The sequence below is a fragment of the Vicugna pacos genome, chromosome 27 (genome assembly GCF_048564905.1).
Source record: "Vicugna pacos chromosome 27, VicPac4, whole genome shotgun sequence".
NCBI classification, from domain to species: Eukaryota; Metazoa; Chordata; class Mammalia; order Artiodactyla; family Camelidae; genus Vicugna; species Vicugna pacos.
The window spans coordinates 23,728,645-23,750,996 of record NC_133013.1 but is presented as its reverse complement, the minus strand read 5'-3'; the positions used below and the strand labels follow the sequence as shown (position 1 = coordinate 23,750,996).

Below are 22,352 nucleotides of genomic sequence, written 5' to 3'. Positions count from 1 at the left end.
AGCCCCTCTTCTGTGATCCTGGGGTTGTGTATCTGAAATTTAGGGTTTAGATAGGTTAGCTGCTCCTGTGACCTGGCCCAGCTATGTAAGAATAAACAGTAGTGGCAGTCATTGGACCACTAAAATACCCCAGTGGGAGGGAAAGTTAGTTTGAAAAAGAGAGATTTTTTCGTATTTCTTTATAAGGATAACTTTGTTCAAGTAATAATAAGCATTTAGTTGCAGTGAGATACAGCACTTTCCGAACCCTAACCTTGTTATCATGTTCACACATACGCAAACAGACATCTACTGTAGTTGGCCTTTCATTTTTCCTCAAGAGAGTATTTGAGTAAGTTTATAGGTAATTTTGTTTACTTTGAGGTATGTTTTTCTGTCTGTACTGTGTGTTGCAACTCACATACAGGGCTTACTTGATACAGGAATGAAGAGTTGGAAATTCGTGATTTTCATACAGTGGACACCTGCCTTGGGGCAGGAACATTTTCATAGCAATGATTGACACAGTGGCGTCCCACACATTGTGACTCTTGTATTAAGGGCAGCTCCCAGGTTTGACACGAGAGTGTATGTTTATTTTGTGTGTGTGTGTATGTGTGCTCAAAGAGGTATCTCAGTGAGAATCCTAGGACAGTCAAAGTGGAAAAGGACCTCAAAAATCATGTAGTCAGCTGATCTCCAGCCTGAGATTCTCAACTTATTTTCGGTGTTTTAAGAAACCCACCTTTTTTTTTTTAATTAAATATTTTTTATTGCGGTAACACTGGTTTATAACACTATGTATGTTTCAGGTGTATAACATTCTGTTTGTACTTTTATATACCTTACAGCGAGCTCATCACCAGAAATTTAGTTTCCTGTCATCATACAGTTGATCTCCTTTACCCATTGCACCCTCCCCCCAGCCCCTTCCCCTCTGATAACCACTACTCTGTTCTCCAGTTGTACATGTTTGTTTTTATTTGGTGTGTTCATTTACTTTTTTGTTTTTTATATTCCACATATGGATGAAATCATCTTTCTCCTTCTGATTTATTTCACTTAGCATAATACCCTCAAGGTCCATCTATATCATCACAAATGACAAGATTCCATTCTTTCTTATGGTTGAGTAGTATTCCTCTGTGTGTGTGTGTGTGTGTGTTTGTGTGTGTGTGTGTATACACACCACATCTTCTTTATCCATTCATCCACTGATGGCGACTTAAGTTGTTTCCTTATCTTGGCTATTGTAAATATGCCACGATGATCCTAGGGGTCCCCATATATCCTTTCAAGTTAGTGTTTTTATATTCTTTGGATAAATACCCAGGAGTGGGATAGCTAGTTCATGTGGTAGTTCTGTTCTGTTCTTTTTCAGGACTCCCCATACTGTTTTCCATAATGGCTGTACAAATTTATATTCCTACCAACAGTGCATGAGGGTTTCCTTTTCTCCACATTCTTACCAACACTTGCTATTTCTTGGGTTTTTGGTAATAGCCATTCTAAGAGACGTGAGATATCTCATTGTGGTTTTGATTTGCAAGTGCCTAATAATTAGTGATGTTGAACATTTTTCCATGTGCCTCTTGGCCATCTGTGTCTTCATTGGGAAAATGTCTTTTCAGCTCCTCTGGCCATTTTTTAATCAGGATTTTTTTTTTTTTTTTTTTTACTGAGGTCTATGAGTTCTTTATATATTTTTTGGATGTTAACCCCTTGTTGGATATATGATTTGCTGATTTGCAGATATCTTCTCCTTTATGATAGGTTTTCTTTTCATCTAGATTTCCTTTGCTGTGCAGAAGCTTTTTAGTTTGCCATTTGTTTATTTTTGCTTTTGTTTCCCTTGCCTCAGGAGGTACATATGGAAAGATATTGCTAAGACCAATGTCAAGGAGCATACTGCCTATGTTTTCTTCTAGTACTTTCATGGTTTTAGGTCTTACATTCATGTCTTTGATCTACTTTGAGTTGATTTTTGTGTATGGTGTGGTCTAGTTTCATTTCTTTGCATGTGACTGTCCATTTTTCCCAACACCATTTATTGAATAGACTGTTCTTTCTCCGTTGTATGTCCTTTGCTCCTTCATTGTAAATTAATTTTCCATATATGTGTGGGTTTATTTCTGGGCTCTCTGTTCACTGCCATTGATCTGTATATCCGTTTTTCTGCCAGTTCCATGATGGTAACTGTTTATTTGCCTTTAGCTAGAATGCCAGGAATGCAAGGATGGTTCAACAACTACAAATCAATTAATGTGATATATAACATTAACAAGATGAAGGCTAAAAAGTAGATGCAAAAAAAGCACTTGATAAGATTCAACATTCATTTATGATAAAAGCTTTCAATAAAGTGGGTATAGATGAAATGTACTTCAAAATAATAAAGGTAACATATGGCAAACCCACTAACATCATACTCAATGGTGAAAAACTCAAAACTATCCTTCTAAAATCAGGATCAAGATAAGGATGCCCACTCTGACTACTCTTATTCAAACAGTATTAGAAATCTTAGCCAGAGCAATTAGGTAAGAAAAAGAAAGGAAAGGCATCCAAATTGGAAAGGAAGAAGTAAAAGTGTCACTATTTGTGGATGACATGATTTTATATTAAAAAAAAAACCTAAAGACACCACCAAAAAACTATTAGAAATAATAAAATGAATAAAGTTTCAGGGTGCAAAATCAACATACAAAAATCTGTTGCAGTTCAATATGTTACCAATATATTAACAGAAAGAGGAATTAAGAAAACAATCCCATTTACAATCACAACAAAAAGAATACCCAGAAATGTATTTAACCAAGGAGGTAAATATTATGTGTTAGTCCAAACAGTAGTGGCAGTCTTTTATCATAGCCATCCTAATGTTCATGAAATGGTATTTTTTTTTTTTTTGGCGGGAGTAGGTAATTAGGTTTTTTATTTATTTATTTATTATTTGACAGAGATACCGGGATTGAATCCAAGACCTTGTGCATGCTAGGCAGGCACTCCACCACTGAGCTATACTCTCCCCCATGAAATGGTATCTTATTGTGGTTTGATTTGCATCTCCCTGATGACTAATGATATTGAGCATTTTTCATGTGTGCCTATTGGTCATTTGTCTATCTTCTTTAGAAAAATGTTTATCAAAGTCCTTTGTCCATTTTTTTATTGGTTTGTCTTTTTGTTGTTCAGTTGTAAGAGTTCTTCATATATTCTGGATGTGAAACCTTTATCAAACATATGATTTCTAAATATTTTCTCCCATTTTGTAGATTGTCTTTTCATTTGCTTGATAACATCCTTTGATGCACAAAAGTTTTTCATTTTGATGAAGTCTAGTTCATCTTTTTTTTTTCTTTTGTCACTTATATTTTGGATGTTATATCTAAGAATCCATTGTCATGATCCAGGGTCATGATGATGTACTCCTATGTTTTCTTCTAATAGTTTTATGGTTTTAGCTCTTATAATTAGGTTGTTGATCTATTTTGAATTAATTTTTACAGATGGTGTGAGGTGAGGGTCCAGCATTATTCTTCTGCATGTGGATACCGAGTTGTCCCAGCACCATCTCTGTTGGAGAGACTATTTTGTTCCCATTGATTAGACTTGGCATACCTCCTGTCTTTTTAAACCTTTCTTCACCTCTCCCCAGCATGCTCTTCACTAGAGTCATTCTAATCCCTTTACTGTCTCCGGAACCTGCAGAGTTTATCTCTGTCTGCCTCCTTGTTTTTTGCCTGGAATCGTTTCCTTCTCCGTGTTAATGTTCTGATTTTTCCTAGTCTGCACCAGTCTCACTTTACTCAGAACTCCTGAATTTGGAACAGTTAGTGCCATTCTTTTCATCCTCTTCTGTTTACAGTACAAGATGAGCACATTTCTGATTGGATGGTTCATAGGCCTCTCTCTGTTCTCTCCAAATATTGGTTGGAACTCCCCATGGCCAGGAGTCAGGCCCGAACTTCTCTGTCTCCTATAGTGCTTATCCTGAGGAAAGACTAAGTAAATGAGTGAAATATCATTGTATTGTGACTTTTATCAGTAGATTATCTTTTTTTTTTTTGGTGGGGGGAGGGTAGGTAATTAGGTTTATTTATTTATTTAAATGGAGGTACTGGGGATTGAACCCAGGACCTTGTGCATGCTAAGCACATGCTCCACCACTGAGCTATACCCTCCCCCTAGATTGTCTTATTTTAAACATAAATTCACTCTCATTTTGTCTTACTGAAAGGGAACTGCCTCTGCGGTATCTAAAATAGAATGAAAATAGGAATTCAGATCTTTCAGTGTGCTCAGGCCATCAGACCCAGTAAACTGAGTTGGCATGTTCTTTTCCCTAACCAAGGCATTGTGTGGTCTGCTAGGAAAGTCTGAGGTTGATCTAATAAAAAAAGGATATACAGGATGCAGAGGAAAAAAAGCCTGCAACCCTTTTCTGTGGAGTGTGGCAGGGGGACATGCTGTCAGGTTTTTAAAAACTGTGTGTCCTAAACCAGATTAATATTTTATTTAAAATAAGTTGGGCTCTAGCCTATTTTTCGTGAAACACGTAGGTCCCACATGAGGCTCATTTAGCATGTCATCTGTATGACTGGCATAAGCTCATGGTCCCTCCACAGAGGAATGCTGGGAGAAGTGGTGCCAGCACTTAATGCTGCCCCTGAGCTAATGCCTGCTGGCTCTGTGGTAAACATGGGCCTTTTAATAGGCTGGAGACAAAGTGACATTCGGAAGAAACAACATGTCGACAATTTCCTTAATAAATTTTGTACGAACACATTATTTCCACCTAATGGAAATGTAGCTCTCTTAAATAATTGAGAGGCTATATTCATCGGTGGCGAGTTCAACTGGGATCTTTGTGAGCTGGGGCAGTCGACAGCCCCTTGGAAGACTGGGTAATTGATATTTTACATGAGTGGCTCAGCTGGGCCGAGGGGGAGCTCTGTGTGACGTTCCCCTACAGTCCCCACGAATCGCTCTCTGTCGTCCAGGCTGTCACAAAGCAGCTCCACACTGAAAGCTCCAGTTGCAGCCACTAAGCTGCCAAGACTGAGAGTTAGTAATTAATCCTTTTTAAAGTGGGAGCCAGCTCGGGCAGTTTCCCTCACTGTGACCGGCCACTGCATTAGCACAAGGCCTTGACTTCAATAAAGGGTGGTGATAGGCAGTGTTCAGCATGCAGCTCATTTTTATGTGCAGAAAGGCAGTAGCATGTGCTGAGGAGCAACAACTGCAGTGTCTCTTGAATGATGAGTGAGCAAAGGAACTGTGAGAAAACGGGTCCTGGAGGAGGTTGACGGGAGTCATGACTACGCAGGAGACTCTGGTGTGGACTTTGGAGGAAAAGCGGGAATGCAGTAAGGGAAGGAAGAATGCCAGGAACACACAGAAGTAAAAAATATATGTTACTCTCAACACAGACAAGAAAAATTAGACTTCTGTTTTCTCTGGTGCCTTTCTGAGGTTTGTGGTTGTGTCAAAAAGGCTCCTAGGCCGTAAGTGGCTTTCGGCCATGCCAGTTTGTGTCTAAGGTGGTCTCTCCCTCCCAAGGTTTGTAGTCTCCCCCTGGATGGGAGGAGAGACCGTGGGAGAACAGGGACTTCCGGGGGGAGGGGGGCTGCTTTGCGCTTCAGTAGTGATTCACATCGTTTCTTTGGGCCTCCTTGTACTCCTTAAGGGGCTGTGGCTGTGTGACAGTAAAGGCTCAAGTTGCTTAACTACTTTTTTTTTTAATTTGCAGGTAGTTCCTGAGATGACTGAGCTGTTGAAGAAGAAATGAGTCATGACCGTGTCGTAAGAAGGAAAATTACATCAAAGTATTCAGCTGAAATCCTAGACATTCCATGGCTAATAAATAGTCATCGGAAAGCATAGAGAGCTACATTTCATAATTTGAGGAAAAGTTCTAACAGAAGCCAGAATGCTTTTTTTAATGGGATGATTATTATGTTTCTTTTTAACTGTTTGTGATTCCAAACAATTATTTTTTGAAATTCTCTAATTCTGTAATAAAATATGTAATAAAGCCTTTCCACAGCTTTAAAACTATTACCAGAAATACGCCTATCTTTTTGTAAAGGAAGAGAGAAAATTTTTTAAGAAGTGAAAATTAATATTTTTTATTTGCCTGTCTTGTTCATAGAGGGCTCTGTGTTTAAGGCAAAATTGTAAACATGAATGTTCCCACCAGCCTAATCAACGTAAGGTAGTTGTTGAGAGAAAGGAATTAGACTGGAAAATTTAGAGTTAAAAAAGCGCGGCCACGAAGCGTGAGTATTATCGTAAATACGCTCCAGTCTTCAGAAAACCAGAGCTGATGTGACAGAAGTGGACCTGACTTAAACCGGAGCCTGCTGAGTGTGTAACATAGTTGGCTTAAGTTAGATTTAATTTTCCATTTCATTTTAAGGTTTTGTCAGCTTCTAGGACTTCATGTCTGTAAAAAAGAGGGAAGTGGAGGAGCTGCTTTGAGACAGTGTGGCTTCTTATTCTAACAGATAATTTGATATTATTGTAAACATTTAAAATCCTGCCCAGAGAATGCTCTGGCTTCTCGTTTGCCTTCCTGGTGGCTCTTTGGCTGTCCTAGAAAGCAGGCAGGCATGCAAGTCGGCTACATGTGTGGTTAGCTCTGGCACGCTCCCTCTGCTGCCCTGAGCACAGCTGAGGCTGAGGGTGTCACAAGGGGCCAGAAGCTGCTGAGGCTTTGGCCAGGCCTGCAGGAAGGTGTGGGCAGGTGTTGGGGTCAGAGAAAGGCCGAGAGTCAGCAGGCAAGTTGAATGGAGAGAACTGCCACCCTGAAGGCGCTCTGTGGACGGGGTAGTACTTAATAGGTCAAGGAAAACGGCAGGGCGGAGATGGGGAGTGACAGTGACGCAGAAGGGGAGGGGATGGAGGGACTAGGTGGCCGCTTTGTGTGACCAGCCTGGGCCTGACTAGTTGAACCCTTTTTGATGTGTGTCTTAATCACTTGCTGTGAAACACTTGTAGAAGTTAAATGTTACTGGCGTTTCAACCTTCTTTCAATGGGGTGAGAGAGCAGCAAAGTGATGTCCGTGTTAGAACCATAGAATCCTAGAACGCAGAGCCGAGCGGTCATCCAACTCAGCCCTCTTGTTGTACAGATAGGGATACTGAGGCACAGAGAAGACGTCAGGAAGGCAGAGTGACTTGTCTGGGGTCATATGGTTTGAATCACCCTCCCAAAAGTAATTCCGTATCTTGTTGCTGTCTTTGGGTCTTTTCTCAAGGGAGCTAACCTTGCTTAGGGCCATTAATCCCTCAGCCTTGTTGGACAGTACAGGTGGGGACAGGAGACACAGCAAAGGTGACAGCTGCAGAGGCACCCCCAGGACTGCGTGTGCTGGCTCAAGGAGGACCGCCCCAGGCAGTGCCTCTGGTTCCTAGCCTCAGGGTTGAACTTGCTGGTCTTTCTCCCGTTTGACTCCCTCCTATCATGACTGCCCTGCCCCAGCTCCAAGCAGCTGTTCACTTAAAGTTTACTGGGTACAACTCATCACCACGATAATGGCATTGCTGTACATCAGGCACCATTCTAACACTTTACACATATTAAACCCCTTCCGTCCTCACAAACCTTATGAGATAGATGCTATTATTATCCCTATTTTACAGATGAGGAAGCTAAGGCACAGAGAAGTTACATAACTTGCCCAAATTCAGACAGCTTATAAATGAGAGCCAGGATTTGAAACCAGGAAGTCTGGCTTCAGAGCGGTGGCTTCACCAGTATGTGCCTCCGCCTCACCTCAGCTCAAGGAGTGGAGACTCGCGCAGCAACCTCAGGTAAAGGGCTCTGGGCTGGGGGCCGGCTGGGCGGGGCGCACACCCAGGGTCCTAGTGGAGGAGAGTTGGGGCTCTGGGTTGTCTCTCCAGTAGGAATTTATTAATTCATTCAACTCAGAAGCCCCTCTAACTGCCCACTTAAAGTTTACCTTTAAAAGACAGTTTGTGTGAGGTGGGGCAGATTGTTAAAACTTTCATATATGCCAGAAGGTACAATTTGATGTGCCCTTTTTATCCTTACGGTTTCTTGGAAACCAGTCTGTCAGTTCCAGATGATTGCCCGGGGGGGGGCTTGCCTCCGAGCCGCAGCTCTGGAAGCCGTGCGGGGAAAGGTGTGAGGAGCAGCTTTCTTGGGTGGGGGTGGTGCTTGTATGCCTCCTGCCTTTCTCCCTAGTTTTTTGAGGCCTTTGGTTAACCTCAAGCAGACCTGGGAATTTGGTTAGTTTGGCAGAACACCAAGTCCCTGAGAGGGCAGAATTACAAGCATGTGGAAAGGCAGCCTTGATGGAGCTGGATAGGTCCTGGAGGTCATTTAGTTCAACCCCACGACCTCCTTAATACTACATATGGACTGAGGCCCGGTGAGGGCCCTGGTCTCAGCTTTCCGGTAGCTGAGAAAGCGCAGAATCCAGCTTTCCCCTGGCCCCCTGGTATCTCAGGGCATGTTCCCTGGCTCACCTACCAGCTGTGTTGTGTGGGACTTTGGAGCAAACATCTAGAAGACTGGCCCAGCACTGCCCTGAAGCAGCTTGTGGCCCTGACAGGGAGAAGAGCTTCCCACTGGGCTCTGAGAATACAGGCTGTTGGAGGCACAGCCCCTGCCCTCAAGGTTTTGCAGCCACCAAGGAAGATGAGATGAGAGAGAACTGATTAGAAAAGCAGAGAGCACATAGTCAGCATGAACAGGATACCCAGGGAGGGCTCCCTCAGTGGCCAGATGTGGCCGTTCCTCTGTGGCGGGAGTGGGGGTGTTCACATTAGCATGTGGGGCAGAAGAGGAAACAGATCAGAGCTCACACAGATGCCTGAGGCAGGGACAGGCGGAAACACAGGCTCAGGAAGGGGGTTTAGGGTGGTGGACAGTTGTGGCCAGACTGTGGGGGACATTGACACAGGCTGAGGAGTTTGGCATTTTTCCTCATCAGTCAGTGGTTCTCAAACTTTGCCCTCAAGAAGTACTGCCATTTTAGGAGCTGGACCAGGGATGGTACTGTGAAAGTTCTTTTCCTGACTTGCAGGAAAAATTAATCAATAGAATTTTCCAATATTAAGTCTTTCTTGCATACTTTTGTCTAAAACTTTGATAGCTGCTACCTCTTGTCTTAACAATATAAGCAGATTCTAGAGTGAATGAACAGGTAGCAAATGGACGTTAACTAAGGTCAGCAGCCACTGGCCCGCCACAGCTTTTGTTCCGTGGACGTGTGCTGAACACTTAAAAATGCTCTCTGCTAGTTGTTAGTGTTCCTTGTTTATGTGTTAAGAATTAAGCATGTCAGTGTATCAGGAATGTTCCACAAAGAGCTGCATGACCTGAGGCCTTGCCACCTGAACAGGCCTTAAGGAGCACCCTCTGGCAACAGGGAGCCATTGACATATGCTGAGCAGGCGGGTAACCTAATCTAGAGGAACAGCCTAAGCTGGTGGTGTGTTCAGGGAGGAGGGAGGGAGGAGAAGATGGACGCGATTAGGCGGCTGTTGCAGGAATCCTCTGGCCTTTCGCCCTGGGTGGGTTTGGCTGAAAGCTCTTTGGCTACAGAATGGGTCCCCGGAGACTGGAAATGGGCCCAGTGCTGTGGGCGAGGCTGACCGAGAGTGGGCCCTTCCTCCCAGGATGGTGCGGGAGCCATGCCGCCGGCAGAGCCTGGGCGTGTCCGGACTGGGCTGGAGGGCTTGGAACCCCAGCCCTGAGTGCTTCTTCGCTGTCTTTCGGAAAGGGATGGTCAGCTTGCTTGCATTTCACGCTGTCTCTCATGAGGGGTTTTTGTTTTGGTTGACATAAAAGTGGGCTTAAGAGGCTGGGAAACCCAGAGGCCACTATTGATTATAACAGATGGATTTGGTTAGCTGTTGCTGAACTAAAGGAGGCTTGACTGATAACCTTGTAAAAAGCGCATATAAGGTGATATATTGCCACAATTCGTACAGCCCTAGAGTTTAAAAAATATTTTGTGGGGAACCAATGTGAAGAAAAGTTGCTGATAATCCTTGGTTTATATAGCACTTTGTAAGTTACTCCCTCAGAGGCAGAAAGGGTAGGAAACGACGAGGAATCAGACTCTCAGGAGAGAAGGTGGTTTGCCCCAGGTCACAAAGCAAATGGTAGCTGGGACACAAACCAGAATTTTGGTAAATGTTACTTGTTAAAAACCTACTAGGTGTGCTATATATCCTTCTCTAACACAGTGATTCCAAAGTGGGTATCATTACCCTTACTTTCTGGATGAAGAAGTGGACTGGGGGGCAGTCCGTGAGATGTGGAACTTACGTTAGACCCCAGGTCTGCAGAGCTTGGCCCTTCCACTGTACCAGGCTGCCTCCCATCATCTTCCCGCTTCTCTGGGACTCTGTCCTCTGGTTCGCATTGCCTCAAAACAGCAAGCTTGTCATTAGACGCATGGGAGAGTGACAGAATTCGGGATTTATTGGGAAGGAAGCTGGCATTTTCTTTGGTACCTAGACTGGTAAATGGTTAGCCCATGGTGAGGTTTTACTTGTCTGGGCTTCCCCATCTTCGCCTCTGACAACTGGTCACGGGGTTAGAGGCAGCTTGCTGCTGCCTTTTTGGTACTCACGTCCAGCTTGGAGGGCTTGCCTCCTTCCTAGTGTGGGGCTGCGTGGGGAATCTTGGGGTCTGGGACCTAGGGAGCACAGGCAGGCCTGAGCAGTGAGTGGGCTGCTCACCAGGACTCTTGAGTTCTCGTCCTGGTTCTGTTACGGCCTCAGAGGCACCGTGGTCACATTCTGTCTCCTTTTAGGCTTCATTTTCCTCATCTGTAAAATGGCAAACAACTTGGTAATCTTCCAAGATGCCGTCAAGCTTTAACCTGTGAGTGTGTTGGCAGATCTCAGACAGCTTAGGTCAATGGAGACAATAACCACTTTTGAGAGCTTTTTATGCCCAAGACGCTGTGCTGAGCGCTTTACAGACATTAGCTCATTTAAGCCTCGAAACCGCCACAAAGTATAGTATTATTCTCCCCTCTCCAAATGACAAAACTAAAGCCTACAGAGCTTAAAACACTTGCCAAAGGATTTATAGCTAGTAAGTGGTGACCTTAGGCCAAAGTCTGCTCTCAACCACATGCCATATCCTGAGTCCCTCTTTGGGAACACAGAGGATGTACCTAATCCAGCCTGGCTGAGGTGGGCTAAAGTGGAGGGGACCAGTGTGAGACAGCTGGGGCTAGTTCCAAAGAACAGTCAGAATCAACCAATAAAGAAGTGCATTCCAGGCAGAAGGTCCAGTGTGGACAAGGCACAGACGCACCAAGAGCATGACAACTCTGGACCTCAGTCTCAGTCCCTTTCTAGCCTGACGTTCCTCCATCCTAAATCATTCTTTGCTGAGGGAAGCAGGGGTCTCTGAACTAGAATCTGGGTCTGGTCTGCACACTGGCTCTCTTTTGTGGCATTTAGCAAACGCAGTTCCCAGGGCCCCGTGCCTCTTCTTTATGCAGTCGAGGTGGAGGTGAGCCTACCTAGTTATGAGGCCTAATTGATGTTGGGGGGGCTCCTAGAGCGCTTGGTGAAAGGTGCCCTGTAAATCTCAGACACTGAAGAATTCCGCCACATTCATCACGGTATTTCATGTCCTGATTGATCTCCTGGGTAGTCAATTTCATTTGCTTGCTTCAGGATGAATAGGCAGCCTGCTCCCCTTTGCTATAGCCTGGGGCTCTGCATAAAATTACACCAGCGCTGTCTCTTTGGTAGCTTGCAATAAATTTAGCAGCAAATGTTCCATCATTTTCTTTGGATAATTAAATTAACTATTCACCAGGAGACAATACCAAACTTTTCAGCATTGGAGCCAGAAGAGAAGAAAAAAGGAATCCAGAGTAGGTGTGAATTCATCACTCAGTTTATGCCAGGGAAACGTAGGTTTTTGGCTTGTACTGAAAAAGGGAGAGGAAGACAGAGGAGGTGCCTCATGTCTGGGGAAACACAGTGCCCTCTTACCTAATACAGGGTGACTCCGGAGCATTATTTACAGGGGAACCAATGGGGATATAGGAGCGAGCTCAGGAGGAGGGAGCAGGCAGTGCTTGGGCTGGAGTGGGGCACACGTCCTCCCAGCACTCTTCTCCCACTCCCTCCCCACACCGGACGACCACAAGTGAAATAACCGAGCCTTCCCCTGGCAGCCTGCCCTAGCAGTGCTGCACCTGGGTAGGAAGTGAAATAACCCCAGGCATCTATTATTAATAAGGACGGTTTCTGTTTGTGTCTCCCTTGAAACATCCTCAAAGGGCTTTCCCTTCCATTATGTCATTAGCTATCCCAGCAGCCCTCGTGGGGGTGGGGACGGGAGTTACTCTGCTGTCCCTGGAGAGGAAGCAGGTCTAAGGATTCACTTGGAGCCAAACAGCAAACCAGAAACAGGGCTGGGCTTGGCGCATTCTGTGTGCACCATAGCACCTGGGGTGGAGGTGTGGCGATCCAGACTTTGCAGCCCCAAGATGTCCATTCAACACCTGGGGTTAACTGTCAGCCCCCAGACTTGTTGTATGTCCTTGTTAAGCAGCTCTACGCAAGTGTCCTGTTGACTTGTTAGTAAGATACTTTCTTTCTAACAAGGCTTCCTTGGACCTCATCTCATTTGAGCCTGTCTCCAGTTTACAGAGAATACAGCCCCACTCCTAACCTCCCTTTAGAGATGGGGAGATTGCACTGGAAAAGAGTGTGGAGGCAGCCCCAGGACAGCTCTCTCAGTGGAGAGCAGTCTTGAAGTGAGAAAGGTGCTCCTGAGCTGAGGGCTGTGGATAGAACGAACCCCCACCATGCTAAAGAGAATTCCAGGCCAATGGCCTCTAATCATGCAAAGTCTGAAAAAACGCAGTCTGTGTGACTGGATCTGAAAAGCCAAGGTTTGTGCTGGAGATCTTGCCCAGGCCCAGCTGGAGAGGGGCCAATTGTGTCGTCCAGGGAAGGCCTTACAGCTCCTCAGTCCTGGACTTTGAGCCAGGCCTGCAGGGCTCTGGCCGAGCTCCCCTGGGGGCCGACCACCAGCACTGCTGGCTCTGAGCCTTGTCCTCTTCAGTGCCAAATTTGGCTTGTCAGGGTGGTCATGGGATCCTGGCCACAGGATTGGCTCCTCCCCAGTCTTGGTGGCAAGGCAGAACAGGGATGCTGGCCCTGCAGATGGAGGTGGTCAGGGCTCTGCAGAGATGGTGGGCTGGTCCCTCCAGCCTGAGGGGCCATGTGGGCTGATTTCTAACTCTGGCTCTCCTGAGGACACCTGGTTTAATTCCAGACAGCTCGTTTCCCCATATCCTGCATGACATCTAACACAGACAGACCTGGGTTTGAATGCTGCCACTAGTTTACCAGTTAGCTGCACAAGTCTTTTAATCAATCATTCTGTGCTCTTTTCTCCTGTGTGATGCAGGGAGAATAGCACCCACTTTGCAGGAATGTGATAAAGAGGGAAGTGCCCACCACAGAGAATGCCCACCACAAAAGGAAATGAACAAATGGGAGCCATTGTTGTTGTCACCTTCTTTTTGGCTTGTAGGAGGCAGCAGCTGTTACCCAGACCCTCCTCCCTTCTGGGAGAGCACCAGTGGTCTCCGAATGTGTGGTCAAGCAAGGGGGGCCATTTCCCAGAGCTGTAGACTTCCCAGGGAGTGCTCAGGCTCCGTCTCCACCAGTCCCCAGCTGCCTGCCAGCCATAACTGGGTTATGTCGCCCAGGGGAACCGTGAAAGCCAAAGCTTTTACTCTCCACCTCCTACATTCCAGGCTTTGGGACTTGCCCTGCGCCTGTCTCCAGGCAGGTGAGTGGCTTCCTCTGTGTGCATGCACCCTCTCATACTGTGACTGTGGACTCTGTCCTTGGAGAGGTGGGACCACCTCTTGGCATCTCTGCCCCCAGCCTTAATCTGTTCATGCCGCAGTTCTGTCCCTGGCCCTGCCTGTTCAAGCAGGAAGGCAACAGTGCATGCTCAGGCAGAATTTCCCCAGCAGTCTGTAAGTACCCTAAGAAGCCAGCTTTTAGAAGTGGAGCTCTTGTGTAGACCCCACTTCTAGGTGGGGAAACTGAGACAGAGAGCAGGAGCCACCGGCCTAGCATCTTACCCCATTGCTCTCCTCCCTGTCGGTGGTTTTCTTTGGAGTAAAGTCCACAGCAGAGGCAAGTGCCAGCTAGCAGCTGGGTCTCACCTCTGGCGCAAGACAGGCTCATGTAGCTGTCTGGGTAGCCAGCACTGGCCCCCGTGCTGGGGCGACAGGAACTCAGCGGAGACGGCATCACAGCTCAGCAAGCTGGGCCTGGCCGGGGAGGGTTTTGTTTCTGTTCCAGTGGATGCAGCCCGCTAATTACGGACCCCGCTGGCTCCCACCCTAGAGGTGAAAAGTCATGTGATGCCCTCCAGCCTATGTGACAAACTCCGAGTGACCGCTTTGCTACCAGAAGCTCTGAAGGTTGGGAGCCTCAGCACCCAGCACACTGCCCGGTCAGCATGGGCTCATTTCAGTTCCTCTCTTACTAGTGTTTGACCTCGGGGGAGTTTCTTAAACCTCTGAGCCTTGGGTTCTCCATCTGTAAAACGGGGCTGGTGATACCACCGCACAGGGCTACTGGAAGGATTAAAGGAGCCCGGGGTAGAGTGCACAGTAATGGAAGCTGTAACTGTTGCTGTTGTGACTCCGAATGCTCCAGATTATACTCCCAAAACGGCTCCGCTGGACACTGCTGCCTTTGATACCTTTTTTGACACGTGCTGATCGCCTCACAAATCAGGAGGGCATTCTGTGTCAGCATGTGGACTTTCCCTTTCTTCCAGTCCAGTTCTTTCCTGTGTGACTCTGTGCCCAAGCTTGTGGCCTTAGGCAGGGTCCTGGGAGTCTCATGGGACTCAGGCCTGCTCCCTGCTCCCAAGGACCCAGGAGAGGCAAGCAGGGAGACTGATGCTGACCAAGTCATGGGATCACCGCACTGTCGGGGTGAGTCCAAGGGGCCATAGGAGCTCCTGTGAGACACTAGTGACACTCACACAGTGAAAACCACGTGGACAAGGAGGGGAGAAAAAGCAGTCAGGGGCGTGGGCAAGCCAGCTCGTGAAGGGACTGTGACTCCACCAAGAAGTTCAGTTGAGAAAGTGGGAGTCCTTGAAATTTTCAGTTGAGAAAGTGGGAATCCTTGAAATTTAAAAAAAGACTTCTCTTTTTGTTCTGGACGTATAAAACAAAACCTAGTGGTTATAAACAAAAATCCTGTCGAGGCTTTTCAGCCAGGGAGACACTGATCAGGCTCAGCAGCCCGGGAGGACACAGTGGAGGTGGGGTGGAGCCAGAGGCTGGGCCTGAGCCTTAGCAAGGCTGTGCTGGGGGCTGGGGCAGGTGACTTGGAGGGCAGAATGGCCAGCACCCATGACTGCTGGCGGAGGGCAAGGAGGGGGCCAGTATTCGTGCATGTTCATGGCTGAGTGGATGGTGGTGCCCCAGCTGGCAACCTGGGAGGAGGAGCAGGCTTTGAGCAACATACCACACTCAGCTTTAGACCTACCAAATTCGAGATCCCTAAGGGATGGAGCCCCGGTCAGGGAGCTGGCGGTAGGGAAGACAGAATTTTAAGCTCCATCTTGGTGGGGCGATGATGGAGGGGAAAGAGTCACAGAGCCAGGCAGTGTGAGCGCTTCCCACCCAGGGTCCAGGGCTCCTTCCACTCTGTAAAGGCCTCAGGGCCACCAGAGATGGGTGGGGGCTCCCTGAGTGGGTTTTGAGGGCCAACACGAATGAGCCACTCTGGGTTCCACACCTGGGCTAGCAACCACAGGGGACACCTCTGCCTTCTGATGTCTCAGTGCAGCCGTTTTTTATTATTAAAGCCAAGATTGGAAAATGACTGTCCCCCCACCCACATGACCCTCCCACCCACTTCCAGATCCATCCCTTTATGTCCCGTGAAGGTGAAAACTAGATTTGTCTTGAAAAGACTCGGAAACGCTCATGCCTAAGTGAGAGAATGAGGACAAATGGAAGCGGCTCAGATGGTCTGTGTGTGATTTTGTCGGCTCCACCCAGGATTCCTGGAAAAGACGGCTTGGGGGTGGGGCTGGGCAGCCCCTGCTCACAGTGCTGTTCCCGAGGGTCCGGGGTGGGAGTCAGGAACAAAGGCAACGGAAGAGGCTGAGCTGGCCCCCACGCTCTGCCCTGCTGAAGCTGGGCCACAGGCTGGTTTTTGTAAAAATGGTTTTAAAAAACCCCAGCCATGAGCACCACCCTCCCCTGAGCAGGGCAAGAGGAGGCGCCAGCTCTGGGCTTTGAGGTCTGAGGCATGTGGCCTCCTGGCCTGGTGTCACCTCCCTGGAGGCAGGCAGCACCCTGAGGGAGGCCAGGCAGGCTCCTGGGCCCCGAGTGTGACCCTTGGTGGCCTCCGGGGCCGCGGGAGAGCATTGAGATGGCTGTCTCCCCACCTCCACGCAGCCTGCCTGGAGGCTCTAGGCTTCAGGGACCCTGTGCAGCTTTTGTTCTTTGGATTCCAAAGATCTGAACTTCTCCTCCAGCGCAGGCACAGCAGGCTGGAAGTGGATCACAGGTTTGATCTGAAAGACAGTGAAGCCCTCCTGGTTCTTCTGGTTGAACAGACTTACCCTGTGCTTCAGCTCGGGGCTGGTTTGGGCCGAGCCCGCGGGGCTGGGCCAGGCAAGCGGGGCTGGGTCCAAGGCCCTCTGGGATGGGCAGGGGTCCTCCGACAGGGAGGACAACAGGTCCTGGACCGTGGCCTCTGCCATCTGCTGCTTGGAGGGTGGTGGCAGTGGCAGGGGAGAGGGACTGGGCTCAGAGGAAGGCTCCTCGCGGGCGGTGCTGCAGTCCGTGGAGGAGCCCAACGTCTGGCTGCTGTCGCTCTGGGCTCGGGTGACAGAGCTGCGGGTGGTGCGGGAGGCGCTCTCGGAGGTGGCGCTGGCGCAGGTGCCGTTGCTGCCGAGCTTCAGGGGCACGTCGACCGAAAAGAGGTCAGAGGAGATGTTGGGCTGGTGGATGTCTATGGCTGCTGTGGTGACCACGCACACAGCTGGCTCTGGGACACCGCTGTCTGCAAGAAAGGAGGGGCTGCGGGTCACACTTCACCCTTGCCACACCTCTGTGCACCCGGATGGGGGCAAGTCTGAGCTGACCCAGGTCTAAGAGTGGGGATGCATGGTGGGCAGTGAGTGGATTGGGAGAGAGGTCCAGGCTAGGGATGGTGGTCTTTGAAATCAGCAGATTAGGTGAGACTTTGGAAGAGGAGAGGGAAGAGTAAAGAGGGTCTTAGGGGGCTAAACTGTGGAGAAGAAAAAATTCAAATGCATTAAACATGAAACACAATATAGCCTTCTAGCCTTACAGTGGAGTCTACAAGGATTTAAGGGCTGTGAAACCCAAACTACAAGATTCAAGACATTGGCTAAGGAGAAACAAGATACTGGAGGACTGGATATTGTTTTAAAACTCAACCTTTCCCATAAATGAAAAGCACTAGGTCCCCTGGGACTTGATCAAGTGCAGGAATGAAACGTAAATCAAGTGGGGACATGCCCAATGCCTGTTGCTTCTCAAGCCCAATTATGCTGTTGCCTCACCCCCGTCACACTCATCCTGAAAGCTGCTCAGGTTGAGAGGTGCTGAGGTCACTCACATCTCTTGATTCCAGCCCCTTCCATGCCAGGGTGCCCTGTGTCACTCTTTGGAGATTCCAGAGCACTCCCACCCCAGCACTCACAGCTCTAGGCTGGAGTTTGTCGGGAGCCGTGAGCTCTGCCTGCAGTTGTGGTTCACAGGTGCCGGGAGATGGGCGGCCAGGCAGAGCCGTCCCCACCCTCGGTGTGAGGGGTTGCCCGGGCCACACAGAGGTTCTGGTACTTGCAGACTAGCCGCCAGCACGGACTTACCACTGCTGGGCCCGTTGTAGTGCTGACTGATGTAGCTGTTCATGCCATCTTTCACCACGGCTTCTACAGAGGAGGCGACAGAGAGGGGTGAGTGTGAGGGAATGCCAGAGTGTCCAGGGGCAGGGGCTGTGGCCAGTTCACGCTCCCCTACCCCAGTACTCCCACCCCTACCCCCATCACCACAAGAGGAGGCACTTGTCTCCCACAAGCTCTCTGCCGCTTTCTGATCCTCCATAGGGACTGCATGTCTCATTTGCCCCAGGGCTGGGCTGGACTGGGTATCAGGGACCCGGGTTTTGGTGAAGCATCCAGCTTGCTGTGACAGGATGGGCCCTTTACTTCGCTCCTCAGTTTCCCCATCTCTGAGATAAGGGGTGTGGAAAAGTTCCTCAGGGCTCTTTCTGCCAGGATGTCATGAGTCCCTGAATCCACATGAGGTTCTCAGGGTCACCATGAGTGCCGCCCTCAATGCAGAAGCCTCAGAGCCCCGTCTGCAGCCAGCGGCAGAGGCTGATCATGGACGACGACCCCCTGGTCCTGCACCCGAGGACCCCGTCTTCCACACTGCACAGGCATGGACCTGGGGCGCCGGGCATCCCCACCACCAACACCATTCCTAGTACACGGTGAGTGCTCAGTAAATCGTTGCAGAATGAATAACCAATGCGAAGGTGTAAAGCTGTCCAGGTCAAGGGAGATGGCGTGGGAACAGGGTCTCAAAGAAATACTGGTTCCTTGTCCTGCTAGGGGTGGGGAAGGAACAGGAGAGAGGAGAAATTCAGACACCAGAGAAGGGGGAGGGGCGAGAGCAGATGACAGGAGACCACAAAAGCCATCCTAAGGAGCTGAGCCTTGTCCCAAGCGCAGTGAAGGAGCCGCGGGAGACTCTGAGCACAGTCTGGTGTGAGTCGCTCCCAAGGCTGCGGGGAGAGTGACTAGGAAGGTGCCAGGCTTCAGACAGGGAGACCTGAGACTGCAATGCCCAGGTGAGGGAAGACAGGCCGTGAGGGAGCATGGGTGGTGCCTGATGGGGCAGAAGAGAAGGGTGGGGGTCCACACCACGGGGAGCCATGGTCTGCAGGTGACTGGATCCAATGCTTCGGTGGCCGCCTTCCTGCGCACACCTGAGATGGCTGCAGGAGCCAGTCTGCCCTGGCGCTGGGAGGCCATGTGGCAGAGCACACAGCAACCTGGCTTTTAAAAGCTTTTTTGGCCTCTTTTGATCTTTAAATGCCTGCGGTCAGAGGTGTGCTTTGCATTAATGCCTGTGCTGAAGGAGGGGCCCCAGGCTGGCTCCAGGCCCTGCTTCAGGATCAACCAGCAACGCTCCCCCAGAATCAGACAGCAACACTCTTCTCTGGCCGTTCATAATTTATGTTGTAAATGCTGTCTAGCCCTGCAGGCCGCCCTGGGAAGTGGGAGGTGGCTGGAGTGACTGCTCCCAGCAAGCAGTGCGAGGCGGAAGGCCACAGGGTCCACCAGGCCAGACAGGAGGTTCTGGTCACTTATCTTGGTTTATCCTGAGGCCATGGCAGCAGGGACTTGTGATGCAGCTGTAGAGAGCCAGCCACGTGATGTGGGCCGGACTGTGCACTCAGCTAAAGTATCCACTGACCCATGAAACTACTCCAAACGGGCTACTCGCAGGAGGCGGCCTGGAGTGAACGAGAAAAACCCAAACCTTGGGTCCCTTCCTGGTGCTGCCACTGGCCCACCGAGGGGGCTTGAGCAAGTCACATCCCTGATTTGGGCCTCGGTTTTTCATCTGTACCACCAGGGTGCTGGCAGGGCTCTTACAGATGGTGACACCACAGGGTTAGCGGGCTCCCGACCCCTCTGCCAGCCCTGAAGTTCCAAGAGGTGAGAGTGCAGAGTGGGAAGGGACCGGAGGCCCCTGGCCTATTCCCCGAGCCCCCAGCGCAGGAATCCCCTTGACCCCTGCCTGATGGGGGCTCCCCCCAGCACGGCCTGGGCACCGCAGGGGAGGGAGCTCCTACCCCTTTGTTGAGCAGCTTCTCATTCATCTGTGCTCAACAGGATTGGTGGGCCTGACCCTCTGCCTCCAAGGAGCACAGTCAGGGCCTCCTGGGGACATCCCTGCCTTGGTCAAGCAGCCAATCTCCATCTAATCAGGAAATGCCTACTGTGTGCAAGCCCTGCAGCTCCTGGTCCTGCCCCCCAGGCGCCCTTTCTGCTCGCAGTCATACAGACAGGCCGTCTGACACCTGGAAGGCCCTCACATCCCTCCTGACAAGTCTCTTCTCAGAAACCACAGTCCGTTTTCCACCCCTCCCCAGTTTTCCCGCCTCTCTGCTCTGAAGGCTTCACTGTGGGTTCCAAATGTGACCAGAATGGGGGGAGGAGAGAGGAGGGAGCTGGTGTTTACTGTGCCCTTCAGAGCGCCAGACGGCAGGTTCCGCGTGTCACACGCTGATCTCCTTTAACCCTCACTGCTGCCCTGCAAGGCTGGGGTGGTTTAGCACACCAGTCCTTCCCAAGGTCTGGCGTGATCATTCCCCTAATGCAGCCTAACATCTTCCAAGGGGGTTTAGCAACCGCCCCCTTCTGCTGACTCATGAGCTTGGGGCCGACGCCTCTCTGCAGGAGCTGGGGCCAGGCCAGCCAGACCTCTGCCCTGCCATGGCCGTGTAACCCCCACCAGGGACTTCACGTTTATCATCTCAGGCAAATGTCAGCCTGTTGGTTTCAGCCCAGAGGTGCAGCCTGATGAAAGCATTCTGAATCTTGATTCTGTCTACGAAAGTATCCTCTCTGCTGACTCAGTGTTGCCCATTGATTTGAGGATGCTCACATCTTCACCCAAGCCATTGATAAAAATAACCAGACATCTCTCCTGAGCTTCTGACCAGCCTGGCCAACTTGACAGCTCCTCTTGGGTGACCTCCAGCTACCTCTGACTCAACATGTCCAAAATAGGACTCAGTGTCTCCCTCCGCTCCATCCTGGTGAGTGGTTCCCTCGCCCACCCAGTGACTCTGGTCACTTGCCCATGCTTCCTGTCCTCCTTCACTAACAGCCCAACTCCTGCCAAATCTGTGACCAGTCAAGGGACCCAGATGCCCTCTCCTCTGGCCGGTAGTCCAGCGTTAAGTCAGACCTCAGAGACAGCCTTCCCCAGGACTCTCATCATGCCTATGGGATTGCTCACTCCACGGAGATGCCAACCCAGGTCTCCAGGTGGCCACTGGTGGTCTGTCCAGTCTGCATTTGCTCCCTCTGCTCCAAACCTGTACCCACACGGGGGCCTCAGAGTGAGCTTTAAGACAAGTCTGAAAGCAAGGCCTGCCTGGACTTCTCTAGCAGTGCTGACGCTGCCTGCCCCCCTACTCCCCGCTCTCTGCTTCAGGCAGGCCCTCTTCACAACTGACCACTTGGGTGGAGGTTCTGTCCTCATCCACACAGGGGCCCGGGAGCCTCTGAGGGCTGGGGCCGCATTTCACTGACTCTCCCCAGCACTTAGCATGGGGCTTGGCGTGTGCCAGCCTCCAGTAAATAGGGTGACTGGACAGTGACTCTGGCTGGGTCAGGAGCCTGCAAGGCCTCCCAGGACCATGCCCCTCACCCTCTGGGTGCTCTTTGCACCGTGCGGCACAAAGCCTGGCTCCCTGTGCCTGGTACTTCCTGCCCAGAGACGAGTGACTGCTGGGTGTCTGGGAGCTTGAGGGGAGGGAGGAGAGACAGGCACAGGCCCTCGTGGCCAAGAAGAGGCCCTCAGTCAGCCTCCACAAGGGGCTGCCGACCTTCCATCCTAGAATAACCCCTCTGCCCCAGGGTTTGTTTTGATTTGGCACCAAGGAGCCCTAGGGCCAAGTAGGAACCACCCCACAGGAGGACTGAGCCAGCTGACCCTGAGGGTACCAAGACAGGCTCCAAGAGAAAACAGCCCAGGTGCCAACCCAAGCCCTGCAGACATTTGCTGTGTGGTCTTAGGCAAATTCCTAGCCACTCTGAGCCTCAGCTTCCTCACCTGTAAACGGGGATAAGAAATGTCTACATGCTGGTGAGCCTTACGATTTACTGAGATAACGAAGGTCAAGTCTCACCTGGGGCTGTCCCTCACCTCCCTGAACCCCGGCCCGCAGTGTTTGCTGCCAGCCCCAAAGTCTCGGGTCATTTCTGTAGCAGCTGCCACCGCTGCTCTTGGCCGCCCAGTGCCCTTCTTCCTGGGTGTGTGCACTCCGTGAAGCGATTCTGACTAATCCTCCCAAAGCCGGTCAAGTGCTGTGGTGGCAACGCTCATCATGTGGGTTTTGCTCCTTGGGCAGAGCCCCAACCTGCCCAGCGAGGCAGAGCCGGAGAGAAAGGGGCTAAGTCAGCCAGGCCTCTCAGAGGCAGCAGGACTAGCCAGGCTGTGGGGTCCGGGGGGCCAGGACTGCACTTCCCCACGTCCCCTGCAGATGCGGGCCCCAGCGCCCAGAGGGAAGCCCTGATTCCTGGTCGG

The 22,352-nt window shown here is 50.1% G+C and overlaps 2 protein-coding genes and 1 long non-coding RNA gene across 4 annotated transcripts in view; 2 read left to right on the top strand and 1 right to left on the bottom strand.

Annotated features, from left to right (window-relative positions):
- ETFA (electron transfer flavoprotein subunit alpha) overlaps positions 1–6,039 on the top strand; it is a 62,167-nt gene extending 56,128 nt beyond the window's left edge. The window contains exon 12 of the mRNA XM_015243143.3: positions 5,732–6,039. Coding sequence (XP_015098629.1) covers positions 5,732–5,770 — 39 coding nt within the window. The 3' untranslated portion in view covers positions 5,771–6,039. The remainder of the gene's footprint in view (positions 1–5,731) is intronic.
- A 9,782-nt stretch (positions 6,040–15,821) lies between these two features.
- The window catches only part of TMEM266 (transmembrane protein 266), a 113,501-nt gene continuing 106,970 nt past the window's right edge, over positions 15,822–22,352 (bottom strand). For both annotated transcript variants that reach the window (XM_072950931.1, XM_015243146.3), the window contains 2 exons: positions 17,891–17,953; positions 15,822–17,055 (listed from right to left, as the gene is read on the bottom strand). In XM_072950931.1, the coding sequence (XP_072807032.1) occupies positions 16,460–17,055; positions 17,891–17,953 (659 nt within the window). In that variant the 3' untranslated portion in view covers positions 15,822–16,459. The remainder of the gene's footprint in view (positions 17,056–17,890; positions 17,954–22,352) is intronic.
- On the top strand, positions 17,264–20,828 carry LOC140689753 (uncharacterized). The gene is made up of 3 exons (XR_012064837.1): positions 17,264–17,977; positions 18,365–18,516; positions 19,928–20,828. It is a non-coding gene; the product is annotated as an uncharacterized lncRNA (long non-coding RNA).